General features: G+C 36.2%; 1 protein-coding gene across 1 annotated transcript; it reads left to right on the forward strand.

Annotated features, from left to right (window-relative positions):
- The first annotated feature begins 1,150 nt into the window (after positions 1-1,150).
- LOC128863166 (murinoglobulin-1-like) lies at positions 1,151-18,791 on the forward strand. Its single transcript, XM_054102161.1, has 13 exons — positions 1,151-1,454; positions 12,419-12,824; positions 13,461-13,714; positions 13,774-14,532; positions 14,705-14,969; positions 15,041-15,323; positions 15,395-15,569; positions 15,636-15,814; positions 15,874-16,412; positions 16,476-16,838; positions 16,891-17,430; positions 18,090-18,380; positions 18,448-18,791. The coding sequence occupies exons 1-13, from the start codon at positions 1,378-1,380 to the stop codon at positions 18,700-18,702; spliced, it is 4,386 nt and encodes a 1,461-aa protein (XP_053958136.1). The 5' UTR covers positions 1,151-1,377; the 3' UTR covers positions 18,703-18,791.
- Positions 18,792-18,891: the final 100 nt, after the last annotated feature.

The following is an 18,891-nucleotide window of genomic DNA, read 5'->3' on the forward strand; positions in this document are numbered from 1 at the left end:
AGATGACAATTTTATCCCTTATCAGCTTTAACCCCTTCCCGATCATCTCAAAAATATGTTCACGCGTTCAACATTCATTGCCAAACACTTATTGTACTAAATTTCTGGTTACTAGTAATTTTTCTAAACTTCAGCTGTAAGATTCCACAATAATTCATTACCTTATTGTTGCACCTAAATAATAATACGATTCCAATGCGAATGGAGGACTATTGCTTGCAAAAAATTTGCTTCACGCTATATTGTTGGCTGTATAGCCGCTTTCATATAAGTGTCAATATGATTATTTAATAGCCATACCTCGTATTTAACATTTTAAGTACCTCATATAATTTTCCCATCATTACCACGATTACAGCGAATTTCCGTATCTTTCCCTTTTTTTTTTTGTTTTTGTGTTCAAGCGTTAATAAGTACTTTAGCCGGCTTTTCCAAATTCTCACATTCGCCTGGGGAATCACTCTCATTGACTGCTTGCACTGATATGTGAGATAAACACTGCATCATGCGTCATATTGTGCGCTAGTTGTTGGAGCACCTTGGCGATCAGGTTGCCACATACATACGTACGTATGCACGTCATAAGCCGGTTGGAGTCACTCACATATTCGCTTCGTTTGGAGCGCAATGATTTGAGAAAGCAATGTCAACCTTCCGAACCTGATTTGAGCGTAAACAAAAATAATCTCAGTTTCTTAGTTGGCTTATCAACAACAACAACAAACAGCAAGAACATCTTCCAATACACTCAAACCAGTTTTTGAACAGTCTTCTCGTACACGAATGACTGCTGGAGGTTATCTTTGCCGGCTTCCCATTCGAGTGCTTCTCTGTTTACGTTTTACTATGTATTTAAAAATGTTTGGCTACAGCTACAATACATACTGACATTAAACATCTGTTGTTTTGCACTTGTTTTAAGTTTTTTTATTATTTTTTTTTTTTTAATTTGATTTTTTTAGGTTTGATTTTTTATTTTTTTGTGATTTTTTGATTTTTTTTACTGGGTTCACTTTTTCATTTTTATTTGTCATCATTTGTCATAAAAAACGTTGGCTGTTGTTCGTTTAGGCTTTTTGTTATTTCTTTTGTTTTCTAAATTTTTCAATACTGGCCTGAGCTTAGCTCAAAGCAAAGATACGCTTGGATAGTCAGTCGCTGTGCAACACTTTTCGGTGAAGGTAGTCAAGTCAAAACGAAACGGCTGCTAGAGAGTAGGGTGACTTGGTCACTTCAAACGTTTTAAATAAAAAAATTCCATATTTAATTTAAATAAAAATTTAATAATTAAACTTGATTTTGGTGGTGCTTTATGCTTTAAAATCCATAGAATTGTTCGGGTTTTTACTTGCTTAGGAAAACTTTGTGTTCAACGAAATGAAACGTCTAATTTTCCTAACGCTGTGCACTGTGCTGCTGAACTTGAGTGCATTGGTGCGCGCCGAGGGCCAAGGGTAAGTTATTAGCAAAAAAAAAAAAACAAATTTTCAAACCAATTACAATGGATATCATAACAAATAATTTGAATTACAATATCAACGAAATCCTTGAAAGTTTTTATTTCCAAAAAAAAAAAAAAAATATGTATAAAAAAATAAGCGAATGTTGTGAAATTATGGCAAACATACATAGACACTTGCGCCTACATGATTCAGTCTCTTTATCTTTTCTCAACATACACAATATTTTTAATGATACATTTTTTCCTTAAAGTTTTTATAAAAATCTACTTCGTTATGTGATAAAAACCTAATAAATCAAGATTCGAGACTTTGTACAAGTTTCCCAAAAAAAAAATTTGAAACAATTACCATCAAAATTTTCAACTTTTGAATCAGAATCTTAAGAGGGCAAGGCTGTTTCATAATCCAATTGATTTGTGTGCAAAAAAGGTGAAGGCGTGCAGTCGCAAATAATAATTTTATTTATGATCAATCGATCCATAAGTCTTGGATACGCTCGGGAGTTTGTCATTGCCAGCCAATGGGCGACCACTATTAGAAAAAGCCTTTCGTACCCTTTGGTGTTTCATGTCCACTGTGGGTTTCGAAATTGGACCTGACCGAATGGTAGTCATGCCGCGCAACGGATTAGGAGAATAATATTTCCCAGATAAGAATTTACTTACGATCTGCACAGATAAACTCTCAGAAATTTTTTTAATTCGGTTTACCCTTCTAGGTGTTTCAACGAGAGTCTTAAATAGTATTTTTCACCACGCTCTTTGTCATTCACAATTCCTTTTTTGATAATATTTTCAATATAGTGCCCATATCTGTGCAAAAGTGGTCTAGCGAAGCTACGTGTAGTCGTCAGAAAAAAAATTAAATTCTTTCTGTCGAATTTCGTTGCCAACTAATCAAAAATAAAACGAAATTAAAAAACAATCTAACGAAATAAAAAAAAAATCTAATCACATATAAGAAATAATTAAATATATAAAAAACGATAAGTTAATGAAACTAAAATTCACTTAGAGATGAAAATAATTAAAAATATGTGTGCATTTAAAACTCAACAAAAGAAAATACTCGAGGATCAATCTCCGCCGTTTATTCCAGAAAGTCATACTTTTTTATGAGCACATAAATAAATTTGTACTGCTCTGACTTGCGTTGTTTAATTTAAAATCAATTTAAGAGGTTTTATGCACTTGTAAGGCTGAAAAATCACGTTTTTTGAGAACGATTTTATTAAACAAATACAAGTTTTAATTATTCAAATAACGTCTGCTTTAAAGTTAATTATAGCACGTAAAGTTAGTGAAAATATTGAAGTGTATGGCTCCTGCAGATGATGTCCCAAGCGTCCTCCAAAAAAAAGAGTTCTGCAATGGACAAAATATCTCCGGTTTGAATTATTTAAAATCGAAAAACCAATTAGATTCCTTTTGTGGATAGATAAAGCTAGATATTAATCGAAGGAATAGTCAAAATTTTAATTTTTGATAAAATGGCGGCTATAGGAAAAAAATCGAATTTTCTACACAAATTTTCGCGAAAAATTGCCTAAAAAAATAGAAAAAAATCATCAGATTTCGTATTCCTTCGATTAATAACTGGAGAATATATCTGAGAATGTTGTGTTAAAATTTCAAGCCGAGCGGTTCAGCCGATTGAGAAATCGTGTCGACCAACTTCGAAAACACGCGTTTAAAGTTCGAAAAGCACTTTGCATTGCGTAAAAATTCTCTGAGACGCCTTTTGAAATTTGCACGTAACTTTGCTGTGTGCATTCTTAAATATATGTAGATTAAGAAAATAAAATAAAGACAAAATCGATTTTTTTGAAAAATCTAACTGTATATAGCCCCTTAAGCGGCTGCCGAGAGATAAAACCTTCTGACTTAGGCCCGTAATTGGATCCTTTGTAATACCTTACGCATTACTCAAATAGATACCCGCTAGGCTGGGTGTATGTGTCTCACAATTAGCCCACATTTGGACGCGTGCGCAGGTGCTACCCAGTGAGGCATACCGATGGAAGTCTGTTAGTTGCTTGAGTTGCATACAAAAGAGTCGCTTCTGGTCCATACCGAGGGAAAGACGATCAAAAACTTTCCCCTCAAAAGTGGACTTTAGTACACAACCGCATTAGGTTTGATTATAATAAGAAACAAAGTAAAAAAAATTAGAAAAAAGTTGTATAAATACGAAATTTAGTCACTATAGGGAATTTTATTTTTTGGTATAGAGTCTGTCAGAATAAAATATCGTCGGTTAATTTAAAAATTTTTATATTATAAATTTTTTTTTTAGTTTTTTTTAGAACGAAATACACTTTTTAAAAGTTTTTTGGGAAAAAGTATGTTTGTTGAAATTAAAAAAAAATTTAATATAAAAAAAAATTAAATATTTTGTTGAAATATTTTGAACAAAAAAAAATTAAATATTTTGTTAAATTTATTTGAAAAAAATTAAATTTTTTGTTGAAATTAAAAAAAATTTTATTCTTTTGTTGAATTTTTTTGAAAAAAATTAAATTTTTTTGTGGAAATTTAAAAAAAAAATTGCATTCTTTTGTTGAGATTTTTTGGAAAAAATTTAAATTTTTTCTTAAAATTTTTTTAAAAATAATTTTTTTTTTCCATTTTTGAAAAACACTACTGCATATTTTTGTTATTTTTATTAGAGAAGATACTATGCTCAGAAAGCCCTACAAGTTACATAATGGGATCCCATAACTTTTCGAGTTATAGGTATTCAATTACGTAAGGTATGAATATTTTAAAAAGATTGCCACCTAACTTTTAACCAGAAAATATAAATTAATTTACCGATCAAAATTTAATATTCGAAAATAGGTATGAAAAGAAGTGTACTTGTATAACATTTTCAATAAAGACATATTTTTAGTGGCGTTGCCACCTAATTATTATCGAAATTAAAGGCAAAGTATCGGTATCAAACAAAAGGTATTTAAATATAATTTTATTCAGGGGGTATTTTTTAATGGGACAGCCACTTAGTTACGCAGTGCGACAAAATGGAACAAAAACAAAAAAGGCACTAAGCATTGTAAAAGAAAGAGCTATACCTGTAGAATATTGAACCACCTGCCGTTTTGTCCCTAAATTTCACATTTCTTTTTTTTGCACAAAGCATTGAGGTTTTCCAAATTTGGTCTCAAGTAAATTAAAATTATTTGGAAAATCATGTGGAAAACCCCATTTACCATTAATACTGCGTTTACGTGTTCATAGTAAAATTTAATAGCGGATATTTTTGGAAACGTGTCAATATTTTAAATTTATACTTATTTTTTTAATAATTTTGATACTTATTTTTAAAAATCTGAAAAATATGATGTTTGGAGGGTCGATGGAGGTTTAAACTATTCCACTAAAATATTTCCCAAAAAATTTCAGTAGGGGTCTTTCCAGAAAAAAACACTATTCAAATATTTTTAACACTATTAAACAAATCCTACTCATTTTCGAGCCTTTTTTGGGCTGCTGTACAGTGTTATTATTGAGAAAATATCAATTAATTGAAAAACGTAATTAAATATTAAGAACTCCAATGTGGAAAAACTGACAGCGCTCAGCGCAATTATTATAATAGAAGCGACATTCTATCAAGTCGTAACTACAAAAAAATACTATTGATCTTTAATATTTTCGACTAGTTGCTCCTGGCTTTTTACACTCGAACAACAAATATACCGTTGGCGTCACTGTATATCAGAACACAGAACTGGTCGCATTAAAAGTTGGTTTGGTAGGACCGGATTTCGAAAAATTCCAAACAGGCAAAGTAGAACAGTTCGAAGTACCAGTATTGCCAACGACAGCTTTTAGAAGTGCGTGGAGCTCAAAATATATAGCAGGTACTATTTTTTTCACGCCGTAATTACAAAAAAAGTATTATTGATGCAACCATTTTGACCGGTTACGCGAAATGAAAATCCGTTTTTGTTTCCAATTTAATTTGAACGAATTACAAATTCAAATTCAAAGATCACTTAATTCATGCTTCCCAATGCCAATTATTTGGCACAAGATCGAGCTCTCAAATAAAGAGGTATTTATCTAAAATGTCAACGCTTTATCGGCAAATAATACTATCATCATATTTTCAAACTTGGAAGGTGGAAGCTGCAAATGCATAAAAAAATAATAGCTTTGGAATTTCCCATATCCCCCATTACTCTGTGCACTGTTAATAAGCAAATAGGCATTGGCACTATTAGATTGATCAGATATAATAAAAAAGTCATAATTGCTAATTGCTGTACAATTTTTGTTTAGTTTGCCATTTCCGAGAGTTCAGATTTGAAAGATGTGATGTTTTGTTTGTCTACGATTTGTTTTGTTAAAACATTGTTGAACTATTTTGGGTATTCCCAAAGCATTAATGGGTGAACTCGCATTTTTTGCGTTTGTTTATTTTTTTATTTTTTCTACGATGCTTCACACAAAATCTCATCCCAGTCGTGTTTGATTTTTTAAGTGCCCATGAAAAAGCAATAATTATTGTTATTATTGAGCTGTTTATTTCGTGTTTTTCAATTTTTTCAATAGCGCGCTTTGTGCACGATTTTTTTTAATTCTTTGAAATACGGTATTTGTATGTAAATATCAACAGACTTATATGCACATATTTTAGCACATTTATATGTATGCTAATGATGACGTTTTCATTGATAGTTTCTTTTCAAAATACGCGTATGAAGGTTTACCCACAAAAACAAAAAAAAAAAACTGAAATTGAAATGCGTGAGAGTAACTTAGTTTGCGTTTGTAAAATTATGATTATGATTACCTTATGCCTTACTTTTGCTTTCGTAAATTTTAAAACGCTGAACGCAACGCTTTTTAAACTTATTTCTATTTTTGTATTTAATTTTTTAGTTGTTTCTTTTTTTTTTCAAGAGAAATACTTGAACAAAAAGTCGGCTTTTTTGCAGAATTTCAACAAACCAGTGGAAACATTTCAAACTTGTTTGCTAATGAATATTAATTAATTAACGGTACACTTTTTACGACTTTTTTCGCTTTTTCTTGCCTAAGGAACATAAGCGGGGGCATCTGCATGCATGACACGTGCTGTATTGCCTCTGCGCATAGTCGAAAAAAAGTTGTAATTTCGCTAATTAAAAGCATTTGAATTTTAATTTAGACATCTTAAATGAATAATAAAGATTATTTTATTTCATTTAAGCTTTGCACAAATTGCAGAGCTGTGTAAATTGGCAGTCTACAATCACTTCAGTTTGGTTAGAGCTGAACCGGGAGCAGAGACCCAGCCGTTTAACAGAAACGAGTTTTCAGACTTTTGATGATTACAATTTCGTGTTAGAGGATTTCGTTTCTTGAGAGACTAGCGTAGACTTCTTGAGTGATGTCAACCTTGAAATCCAGCGCAGCATCACTTTCGCTCACTGTTGCTACTTAGAACGGCCGACGTAGTGGAGAGCAAAAAGGACTCTCGGTGCCTAAAAAGCACTATTTTACTAGACAGAAGAAAGTTTTAGAGGCGGAAAGATTTTGAGGAAAATCTGCATACCTATACAGAAGTTGCGTACCTAGGCGCAAAATACTAGCGCCCCATTTTCTGAAGTATAATTAAGCTTCAATATCGAGTTTTTAAAAAACGCGTACACTTTTTACATTCTGCTAATGTCAGAACGTTACCTACCGTTTACATTTTTATTAATTACGAACTGACAACGTTTAGAAATTATCAAATTCTAAGTACCAACTAAGGCACAAATTCTAAGTACCAACGAAAAGACGAGGTCGAAGTGCAAAAATCCAATAAATGTAAGTCCCACCTTTAAGTCTTTAAGTCTTTAAGTCGGTCTTAATCACCAGGCAGGTACGTTTTATTGTGAATAAATTCGAATATCTGCATGAATTTGCATGGAGTACGCCCAGAAAAGAGGAGGTGCAAAATTAATCATTCTAATGGAAAATGTATGACTTTTTGAAACTTTTGTAAACGGCGTCGTATGCCAATCGAATTTGAAATATATATGCAAAAAGGCAAGCAATGGAGTGCGTAAAGGTTAAAATAAAGAGTTACATCATTTTTCTTTTTAGTAAAAAAGTTATTCAAAAACAAAATTGGATGATCACTTGCAAACATAAGAAGCGAAGGGGTTTGCTCATTTAAAGGTGGCGGAACTTCTCCGCTTGTTATCTGCTGAAGTAATATTAAATGCCTTTCAGAAACACCTAAAGTCCCACTATATTTTGAGAGCACATCCTTTTTAGGTCATTGGCCAAGATCTCTCAACGGCAGATGATTTCTATTTAAAAAAATTTAATGGGGAAAATGCACTCCGATATTTGGCATTATCTTTTTAGGGGCAACCGCCGTATAACAAATGCGTGACATTTTCTTACACAGAGAATTTCACTTAATTTTTTTCATTTTTAGTTTACATTGCGACCCGTTACAAAAAAAAATATTAATATAATAACTAACCAGCAATTTGTTTTGAATTTGTAAAATGAGTTACATACAACACTTACGTTGTGATTCTGCTTAGTCCATTAAGTCTTTGGGTTTTTTGCGTTTCAATTTTCTTCTCCAATTAGTTGGATTACCAAGAATAGAGGCCGCCGTATTGACTCGATTTTTTAATTTTTCACCGTGGGATTTTGCTGTCTTTTTTATTGTGTCTGCTACCGAGTTAATATTTAGGTCGTACTTGAGATCGGAGCTACGGATAAACCACGGAGCAACGATAATTCTATTCTGCAGCCTGTGCAAAAGTTGAATGTTACTTTGGCTAGAGCAGCCCCATAACTATGTGCCGTAGGACCATATAGGCTGCAAAATATGTGTGTGTATATTGTATAATTATTTTATTATCGGTGGACAATGCTGATTCCTTTCCCATAAGCCAATCTATCAGTTTCTATACCTTAATTGCATATCTTTTTCTTTTCTTGGGTGTTCCAATTTAGCTTGGCGCCTAAGACATCCTCAGGTATATGTAAAGAGCAAATAAAAAGTTTTCCAATAACAGGTGTTATTTTGAATAGCCCGCTATTTCGGTAGATGTCACTTTTGAAGCAGTCAGCTGTAATTTTTTGATATTTGCCAAGTAGAAACTACGCCATTAATAAAAATGGAACGCACACGCTTAAACAATGCATTGAAATTATTAAAATTCACTATAAAAATTGTGAAAATTTGGCAGTTTATCTTCATGATCACCTTGTCGGACCGCAATACAGAAATAGGTGAAAAAATTCGATTTGTTAGAACAAGTAGTGGTGTGAAGAATAAAACCCGAGCCGTCGCTCAAGAAAGGGGCGAACAGGTTTGTCCATTCCTCGTCGTTCTTTGGAATTAGGCATTCGATAAACGCCTTATACCGTATTTTGCATAAAGATTTGAGTCTTAAGGCTTACAAAGTCCAGTGAACACAATAGCTCAAGCCGGCCGATCATCAACACAGTCGTGTCTTTGCTGATTGGGTCGTTGAAATGCATGAAAATGATCTGGAATTCCATCGAAAAATCATCTTAAGTGATAAGACCCATTTCCACCTCGGTGGCTTTGTCAACAATCAAAATTGTCGGATCTGGCTCTCAGAAAATCCAAGAGTTATTGTTGAAAAGCCCCTCTATCCTCAACGTGTGACTGTTTGGTACGGTTTATAGTCCGGCGGAGTCATTGGAACTTACTTTTTCGGAAATGAAGCTGGAGCAACAATTACGGTGAATGGATTGCGCTATCGAGAGTTGATTAACGATTTTTTATGGCCGGAATTGCATGGTATTGATCTGGACAACGTTTATGTTCAACAAGACGGCGCTACGTGCCACACAAGCAACGAAACCTTTGATCTTTTATGAAAATAACACCTCTTACTGGAAAACCCTTTATAATAAAAGGCAAATTGCGCTTCCTTGGGGAACCTCTATTCTGAAGTCGCGGTTGGATAAATGAGAACGTATGATAATGAAGTACGGCCTGCGTATTTATTCTCTTTAGTAGCCCTTTGTGACATCTTTTGTCGAACGCCTTGGAGACATCAAGGAATAGCGCAGAGCAAGTTTTTCTTTCTTCAAAAGCGTTTTCAATTACTCTAACTATCTTATTAACTTCATCAATAGTAAAATGTTTCATGCAGGGTCCAAATTGGTGCGTCGGTATAATTTTTTCATTTCCTAATAGGTCTATTTATAAGTTCGTGCGGTTTTACAACAGATGGCGTAACTTGATTATTATTCCATCGATCCACATTTCCAAACATTCATTGGAGAGCTACTGTCGTAAGGCACAAACGTCAGTATAAGTTTTTTATTTGAAGCGTAAACAACAATATTTTTACCACACTTGAAAATGTCGAATTTCGTGCCAAATAATGTGTTTTTGCGGGGAATTCTTCTTCATTATTTTAATATGAAGAAAAAAGCAGCCGAAAGTCATCGTATCTTGGTGGAATTTTATGGTGAGCATGCTCTATCTGAGCGAACGTGCCAGAAGTGGTTTGCACGCTTTAAAAGTGGTGATTTTGGCTTGGAAGACGAAGAACGCGAGGGTGCGCCGCCAAAGTTCATGGATACCGAATTGGAGGAATTGCTCGATCAAGATCCGGCTCAAACGCAAGAAGAGGTTGCAAAAACTTTGGGAGTTGATCAATCAACCATTTCCAAACGTTTAAAAGCCATGGGAATGATCCGAAAGGTAGGCCATTGGGTGCCGTATGAATTGAAGCCAAGAGACGTTGAACGCCGTTTTATGGCATGCGAACAACTGCTTCAACGGCACAAAAGAAAGGGTTTTTTGCATCGAATTGTGACTGGCGATGAAAAGTGGGTCCATTACGACAATCCAAAACGTCGGGCAACGTATGGATACCCTGGCCATGCTTCAACATCGACGTCGGCGCAGAATATTCATGGCCTGAAGGTTATGCTGTGTATCTGGTGGGACCAGCTGGGTGTTGTGTATTATGAGCTACTGAAACCGAATGAAACGATTACGGGGGATGTCTACCGACGACAATTGATGCGTTTGAGCCGAGCACTGCGAGAAAAACGGCCGCAATACGCCGATAGACACGACAAAGTTATTTTGCAACATGACAATGCTCGGCCACATGTTGCACAAGTGGTCAAAACATACTTAGAAACGCTCAAATGGGATGTCCTACCCCACCCGCCGTATAGTCCAGACCTTGCGCCATCCGATTACTATCTCTTCCGATCGATGCAACATGGCCTGGCTGACCAGCACTTCCGTAATTACGATGAAGTCAAAAAATGGATCGATTCGTGGATTGCGGCAAAACCGACCGAATTTTTCACAAAGGGAATCCGTGAATTGCCAGAAAGATGGGAAAAAGTAGTAGTAAGCGATGGACAATATTTTGAATATTAAATTTGTAACCATTTTACGTCAATAAAGTTTCAAATTTCGAAAAAAAACCGCACGAACTTATTCATAGTCCTATTATTATTATGTTGAACTTTTTGATTAATAAGTTTTCCACCATTTTCGATAGCATTGGAAGAAGTGGGATATGCCTGTATGATGCTGCGGCTTTGCCTGGCTTATTAAACATAATGGCTTCCGCATTTTTGAAATATATTGAAAAATAATATGGCTTAAATGTGGTGTTGATGATATTCGTCAATACGGCAATTATTTTGTTCGGGAGCTGTTTCAGTATTTGTGTAGTAATAAGTTCGTAGCCTGATGATTTTTTTATATTTAGTTTTGAAATTTCTTTTATTATTTCATGCTGTATTACCGGAGGGATATTATTAATAGCATTGCAACCGCGGAAAAAATGCGAAGCATTGTCAGAAAAAGGAATCTTCAAAAATCAACGAAAGCGAGCAACTTAAACTTGCACTTTGTTAGACCAAAGTTTTATGGACTATAAAACTGCGTACCCATTTTTTTTAATTTCTGAGTAAAATTTTTTCGAATTTTCATAATTCTTCTACAAAGTTATAATCTTGGATTATTATGGTATTTGTTATAAAGGGTGGTTAAGTTTCAAGGGCTGGTGTTGATTTTGAATAAAATACAACTTTTTTAGGAAATTATTATCATTTATCTTTATTATGATAACATTGGCCGCCGCGACACCTCCAAATTTTCGATGACGCTGAGGCATAATTGAGGTTCTATGCCGTTAATGTGCCGAATTATCTCATCCTTTAGCTCTTGAATTTTCGCTGGCTTATCGACGTACACCTTTTCTTTCAAATAACTCCAAAAAAAGAAGTCCAACGCTGTCGTTGATGTTTAGGTGTGATTCACATTCAACATCGGCCCTTCAAATTTAACCACCCAAAATGATAATTGAAATTAAAAATGAAAAACACAAATAGTCACATCTTGTCAGTTTGGGATGTCTTTATAATAATTTCGGGCAAGCCTCGAGTCATAGCGGCATAACATACAAGTGCCCATTCGTTATTAAGTTTAAATGGCATGGCAACACGGCATTTGGGAATTATAATGGCAAGTATATATAGATACATTTACTTGTTGTGTTGCCGAGGTAATTTGCAAATGCCATGATGACAGTTCATTTGCATTCTATCTGAGTTCCTCCACTGACCAAAATGATTCTCCTTTATATTTTATTTTAAATTTTGATCACTCTAAATATGTGCATCTATTCTACATACAAAGCAGCGCCAACTTTCAGATTAAAACTCAATAAAATTATTTGCAAATTAAATCGAAAATATATGTAATATAATTTAATGAGTGAAAATTCGGCTTATCTCAACCATTAATTTCGAATCGTACTATGCACTTAACCTATTGCAGCGTTACTGATAAAGTGAGCATCAATTTGATTCAAACAAACAGCAATGACAGCCACTGCAAATATGTATGTACACAAAACTATATATAAAAGTGTACATACATTTCTAATATTTTTATCTCCGTTCATTTCACTTTCTAATTTCTCAATTCCTCTTTCATTGTAGCCGTTATTCACTAACTGCCCCTGGCACTTTGCACTCCAACAACTTATATACCGTTGGTGTCGCCGTTTATCAGAACACAGAACCGGTCACATTGAAAGTTGGTTTGGTAGGACCGGAGTTCGAAAAAATCCAAACAGTTGAATTGCAACCCGATGAGTCAAAGTCAGTGCAGTTCGAAGTACCAGTACTGCCGAAGGGCAAATACAATCTGACTGCCGAAGGAGTATCGGGGCTGATTTTCAAAAATACAACAGAACTTAACTACGCAAACTTCCATGCAATCACCAAAATACAAACTGACAAGGGTAAATATAAACCTGGTGATAAGGTGAATTTCCGCGTGCTCTTTTTGGATGAAAATTTGAAACCGGGTGTAGCGGATAAAGATTCAGTCATATGGTTTGAGGTGAGTACGTATTTGGGTGTCAAGCATACTGAGCTTGGAAATGTGTTGAGGGATTTTTGAAGTGAAAACTTATTTAGAATCGTTGGGAGTGATTTGAGACTCGATGAAACGAAAAAGCGACACCAAAAAGAAGAAGAAAAAAGATATACGTATATATATGTATGTATAGAAAGTGCTTCATTACCAGGCACACAGAAGGATGGCATAAGCAAATTTAAATTTGTGAATTTATATATGTATGTATATATGCGGATATATGTATATATGTTGTGTGTATGTACATATGTGCCTCGCCACAGCAAAACATACGGTAAAATTTCTCAAGAAATCCAGCGCGCATTCATAGGCACAGCATTGCATGTACAGTAGGGCGGGTCGATTTAAAAATCGCTCATTGCTCTATGAAAATCGTATTCTAGGGATCAAAATAAGAAACTTTGCCGAAGGAACCATACCTCTACACGTTCTCTCTTCTCCTTCGCTGTAAAACAGCCAACCCCAACTTTCTTGAGCTTTTAAGCCATAATTAAACTTAGCTTAAGCGACCAATCTGGCAGGCTTGAACTCAGTTCAAAAATTCACCATAGAATCTAAAAGCAGGATCTCATTAATTTATTTCACCTATTACTTTCACAGGATGGAAAACGCAATATTTTAAAGGAATACAAAGATTTCGAGCTCAAAAATGGTGTTTTCACGGGTGAATTCCAAATATCCGAGTTTGCGGTGCTTGGAAATTGGCGTTTGATTGTAAAAAATGGCCGCTCTTACAATGACGAAGTCTACTTCGATGTTATCAAATATGTCCTGCCTAAATACCAAACAAAACTCGACGCTACGGATGCCGTATCTGTACGGGACGGCGATGTGAATATAGTCGTGAAAGCAAAGTATGTCACTTTTTACTTAATTTCTAGTCTCATTTTCTCATGAAATTTTCTTTTCTCAGTTACACCTACGGTAAGCCCGTCGAAGGCAAGGTTATCGCAACACTGGGTTACAACGAATACTACTCTCAAGTGGACGACGAGAAAATTAGGAGCGCACCCACACTAATTAAGACTGCCGATATGGTCAATGGCAAGGCAAAACTGCTTATGAACGTAAAAAAGTTTAAAGATCACTTAACGAGCGAGATGTACGGTACGTCCTTGACAATCACTACGACGGTGGAAGAGGCATACACGGGCATTAAATTGAATGCAACCAAAGACATAAGCGTCTACCCTTACCGTTACCTTATAACCTGTGTAAGCTATGATACCTGTTACACATACCATGCGGACAAGGAGGCTGACGTGTTGATCCAAGTGCAACTGGTGGACGGCACAGTGGTGACGGATACAAAAAATCCAATCAAACTTACCTTCAAGGAAACCTTATCAGAGAGAAACGTTTGGCCGAGAGTAGAATCCACTCCGGACCAAACGACAACACCGAAACCCACAATTGAAGGAAAAATGTATACTTTCGAAAGTCATCTCAATGGCACAGGTTTCGCGAAGTTCACTATTAAGTTGCCACCTTTGGAGGAAATCAAAGACTATCAGCACTACTATGAAGTAACTGCTGATTACATTGATGAAAATCGCTCAGTCGCCAGCACATTCGAATATCGCGAACCAAAGAAAATAAATCCGCCGCCTGATGCGAAACCGCCGACCGAGTGGTTCAAATTGCAAGTCAATTTTCCATCGAACACTTATCGGTAGGTATTTGTTTGATAGCAGGAAAGGCCTTGTTGGTTTGAAGACACAATCGATTATAAATATTAGCATTTTACATTCAACATTTCATTTTGGTTGAATTGATAGCTTCCTTTTTAATTCAATTGCCACTCTTTTGTTTCCACTTCTGAATCTTTAATTCTTCTTCTCCAGCTTTAATTCTTCTGACATCATAACACTAACAGTCAACTCGAGTGAGCCCTTGTCGTATCTCATTTTCGATGTCATTGGTCGTGGTAATATTTTAGACCACCAACGTATTGCGCTTCCGGAAAGTACCAAAATTTACAACATCTCACTTCCGCACAGGTTCGAATACGTGCCTTACGCCAGGATTTATGTTTATTACGTGGACGAGCACGGTGAATTCCATTATGCAGAGGCATCTTTTGCAGTAGACACAGAATTACAAAATCAGGTTTGAGTTGCATTTTACTTACTATCCAGATCTATACAATAGCATGCTTCCTAAATCATTCTACACTTTAGATTGACATTACCGCACCCACTGAAGTGAAACCGGGCGAGACTGTGCCGTTGCACATTAAGACAGTTCCACACTCGTTTGTCGGTCTCACAGCTGTCGACCAGAGTGTGCTGCTGCTTGGAGGCAGTAACGACATCACCTCCGACGAGTTTCGCTGGCGTATCGGCGGCTATGACACGAGTACCCCATGGCAGGGTGGCAGTTCATATTATCCCGGTGAAAGTTCTGGTGTGGTAACGCTGACTAATGCAGACTACTTCTACAATTGGACTTTACCGGTTTATCGTAAGTTCAACTTTTCAAATAAATTTCAAACAAATAAATTAAAACACACGAAATTTTCACTAATTTCACAGCCCCAGCAATGCCAGTCAGTACTCAAAGGGGCGTGCTTTCTAGCGCCTTTGGTGGAGTTGGTGGTGGTGTCGCTTTTAAAGCAGACGTAGAACACAGTTATGCATCTCCAGCCGCAGAACAAGAAAAAGTGCGAAAAGACTTTCGAGAAGTTTGGCTTTTCACGAACATCGAAGAGTGAGTTTTACACTCAAATATCGCATAATCGTATAACAAATCTTACTTTTTTTCATAATTATTAAGCACACAAACGGAGGAGTTTGACTGGTCTACAACGATACCAGAAACCATTACATCCTGGGTGCTCACAGCTTTTTCAGTAAATTCCGAAAAGGGCCTTGGCGTAACGCAGGAATCTACAAAGATCAAAACATTCCAGCCATTTTTCTTAGCGCCACACCATCCCTACTCCGTGAAACGAGGTAATTCACAATAGATGAGCTTACCTATAAAAAAATTATGCTTAAATATCACATTTCAGGTGAGGTTGTCAACATAAAAGTTGCGGTGTTCAACTATCAGGACAAAGCCTTAGACGTCGCGGTCACACTCGACAACACCGACGGCGAATACGATTTCACCGACGTCTCGAACGAAGTCATCAATGAGCCGAAGCGTGTAAAAAACGTGCGCGTAGCAGCTCAATCTTCGGCCGGTGTTTCATTTATGATACGCCCAAAAGTAATTGGCGACATACTTTTAAAATACACCGCCACATCGCCAATTGCTGGTGATGCGCTGCATAAGGCGCTTAAAGTTGTACCCGAGGGTGTAACAGAGTACGCCAACCGTGCCTATTTTGTTAACCTGAAGGATGTGCCGGAGTTTAAAGAAACCTTCGACTTGGTTTTGCCCGCAGATGTAGTGCCCGACTCACAGCACATTGAAGTGTCAGCTGTTGGCGATATTTTGGGTCCACTTTTGAATAATTTAGATAACTTGGTGCGTCTACCAACTGGCTGCGCAGAGCAAACGACTTCATCATTTGTGCCAAACTACGTGGTTTTGGAGTACTTGAATGTAAAAGTGCAATTTTTTACTCTACGAAAATTTGTTGTAATTCAATTTTCTTTCCTTCTACAGCATACCAACAAATTGACACCGGCATTGCAATCACAACTGCAAAGCAATCTACTGTCTGGTTATCAGCACATCTTGAATTTCCGTCTGGACGATGGTTCGTTTAGTTCCTTCGGCAGAGCCAAAGAAACAGACAGACCCATAAATGGTTCAACTTGGCTAACGGCGTATATCGTTCGTTCACTTTACAATGCTAAAACTCACCTCAAGATCGACGAAAATGTGCTGAAAGACGGTTTGAAATATCTAATCAGTCAACAAGCAGATAATGGCAGCTTCGTAGAGGGTAATGATTTCTTCTTTGGCTCATATAGAAAACCATTGTCGCTTACGGCCAGTGTGCTACTCACGCTAGTAGAGACAGGGGTAAGTAAGCTCACTCAATTTGCCGCAGCTTTTCTTCAAATATTTCTTATAGGAACTCGCTAAGCCTTATGAATCCCAAATCGAAAAGGGTTTCAAGTACATTTTCGAGAATTTGGGCCAGGTAGAAGATCTACATGTGAAGGCTATCACAGCTTATGCTCTTAGCAAGATTGCCAATCCTGCCGCAGCCACACAACTTGAACAGCTCCAAGCGCTCGCTAAGACTGAAAATGATCGCAAATGGTGGACAAATCAGAAGGAGAACCATGCAAAACTTTGGTGGCGTTGGACTTATAGTAATGATGTGGAGATCACTTCTTATGTTTTGCTTACAATGTTCGAGAGTGGCAAGGCAACTGTGGACGATGTGTTGCCCATTATAAAATGGTTGGTGGGACAACGCAATAGTTATGGTGGCTTCGCTTCCACACAGGACACTGTGCTGGGTCTCCAAGCATTAATTAAATTTGCAAACTTTTCCGGCTATGAGGCAGCCACCATGGAATTGAATGTGCTTGGAAAAGGGGAGAAGGAGAAAAGCGACATCATTCATTTAACGGAGGATAATAGCTTACTGACACAAACTGTAGAGGTAAGTAAACCAGAAGGAAAGCATTTCATTAAATCAATAAGAGTTTGAGGAATATCTTCTTTTATATGACATAAACAGTGGCGGTCATAACTGTATTATTTTATTATTTTTTTTCTAATTATTTACGATGTTTTTCGAGTAAAAATATTCTGTATTTAAAACAAAAAAAAATTCCATTAAACATCCAATACCGTCAGCAGAAAAAATTGTTAAAAACCTTCCCGATTTTTGAAACACTTGCAACTTGAACTTTATTATACGAAAATTCAATGATCTGTAAAACCACATACCCGAAATTTGTCTAAAAATTCAGATTAGATTTATTAATTATTTTAGATGAAAGTTTTTTGAATTTTTCTATATTTTTTACAAAGTTTTAAAATTTGATTTAAAAGATTTTAAACATAAATAAAAAATAAAAAATACATAAAAAGTCTAACTCGAAAAATAAAGTAATTATTAAATAAAATCCCCAAATATCCAGCTATGCCCGCCAGTATAGCTATATTGGTTTTATCTACTTAGATATTCGGGCAGGTTCTGTAATTCACTACCGATTTAAATTTGCTGGCAACTGCATTGAAATTCACACTGAAGCGAATTACAGCACCTGCCCGATTGATAGATTGATTCTAAAACTTCCATTACCTCTGCCGCAGTTACCACAAAAAACACTTTCGGTGGACTTGAACGCCAAAGGCAAGGGCGCTGCTTTGGTACAAATCGCCTTCCAGTACAACGTCTATGAGAAGGAGAAGCAGCCTGCCTTCAAAATCGACAACGTCCTCAACAAAGAGGCACCTGCCTTCAAATTGGACACACAGGTGTGCGTACAATACATCGGCGAAGCTGAAGCATCTAATATGGCACTGCTAGAGATCTCACTACCGTCCGGTTATGTAGCAGATGAGGAGAGCTTCAAACAAATTGAAGCTGTACCGCGTGTTAGAGTACGTTTTTTGAATAAAGAAGAAACAAATTCCATGCTAAATTCTACCCACTAAATTTTTCTCACAGCAAGTAGAAGGCAAACAATCCAACACATTGATCGTCGTGTACTTTGAAAGTCTCAGTAAGAATAACGTGGCGTGCGTGCCGGTTGAGGCGCTCAAAGTGTATCCAGTGGCGCAGCAGAAACCGGCTTCCATTGTCTTGTATGATTACTACGATACGACGCAGAAAGTTACCGAATACTATACAGTGGCCTCGAAATTATGTGAAATCTGTGAGGAAGATGAGGAGTGTAAGAAGGCGTGTGCAACTACTGCGTAAAATTATTGCATGAGTAATTTCGCATAGGGACATTTTTTAATAAATTGTAAATATTTGTATAAAATAAAAAAGTATACTAAAAATTATAATACTCGTCCTATTTTTCGATTTTTATAATGTTGTAAATACTTGTACGCTATACTAAACTGTGGAATGAGCGAGTCTGTACGAGTACACTGAAAATCGCGA

Source organism: Anastrepha ludens, chromosome 5 (assembly GCF_028408465.1).
Source record: "Anastrepha ludens isolate Willacy chromosome 5, idAnaLude1.1, whole genome shotgun sequence".
Taxonomy (NCBI): domain Eukaryota; kingdom Metazoa; phylum Arthropoda; class Insecta; order Diptera; family Tephritidae; genus Anastrepha; species Anastrepha ludens.

Bases quoted from the DNA above. Each gene is read 5' to 3' on its own strand.
- LOC128863166 (XM_054102161.1), top strand. From the start codon at position 1,378: ATGAAACGTCTAATTTTCCTAACGCTGTGCACTGTGCTGCTGAACTTG. The intron at 12,825-13,460 runs GTGAGTACGTAT...TTACTTTCACAG, and splicing joins ATTCAGTCATATGGTTTGAG to GATGGAAAACGCAATATTTT. The intron at 15,815-15,873 runs GTAATTCACAAT...ATCACATTTCAG, and splicing joins TCCCTACTCCGTGAAACGAG to GTGAGGTTGTCAACATAAAA.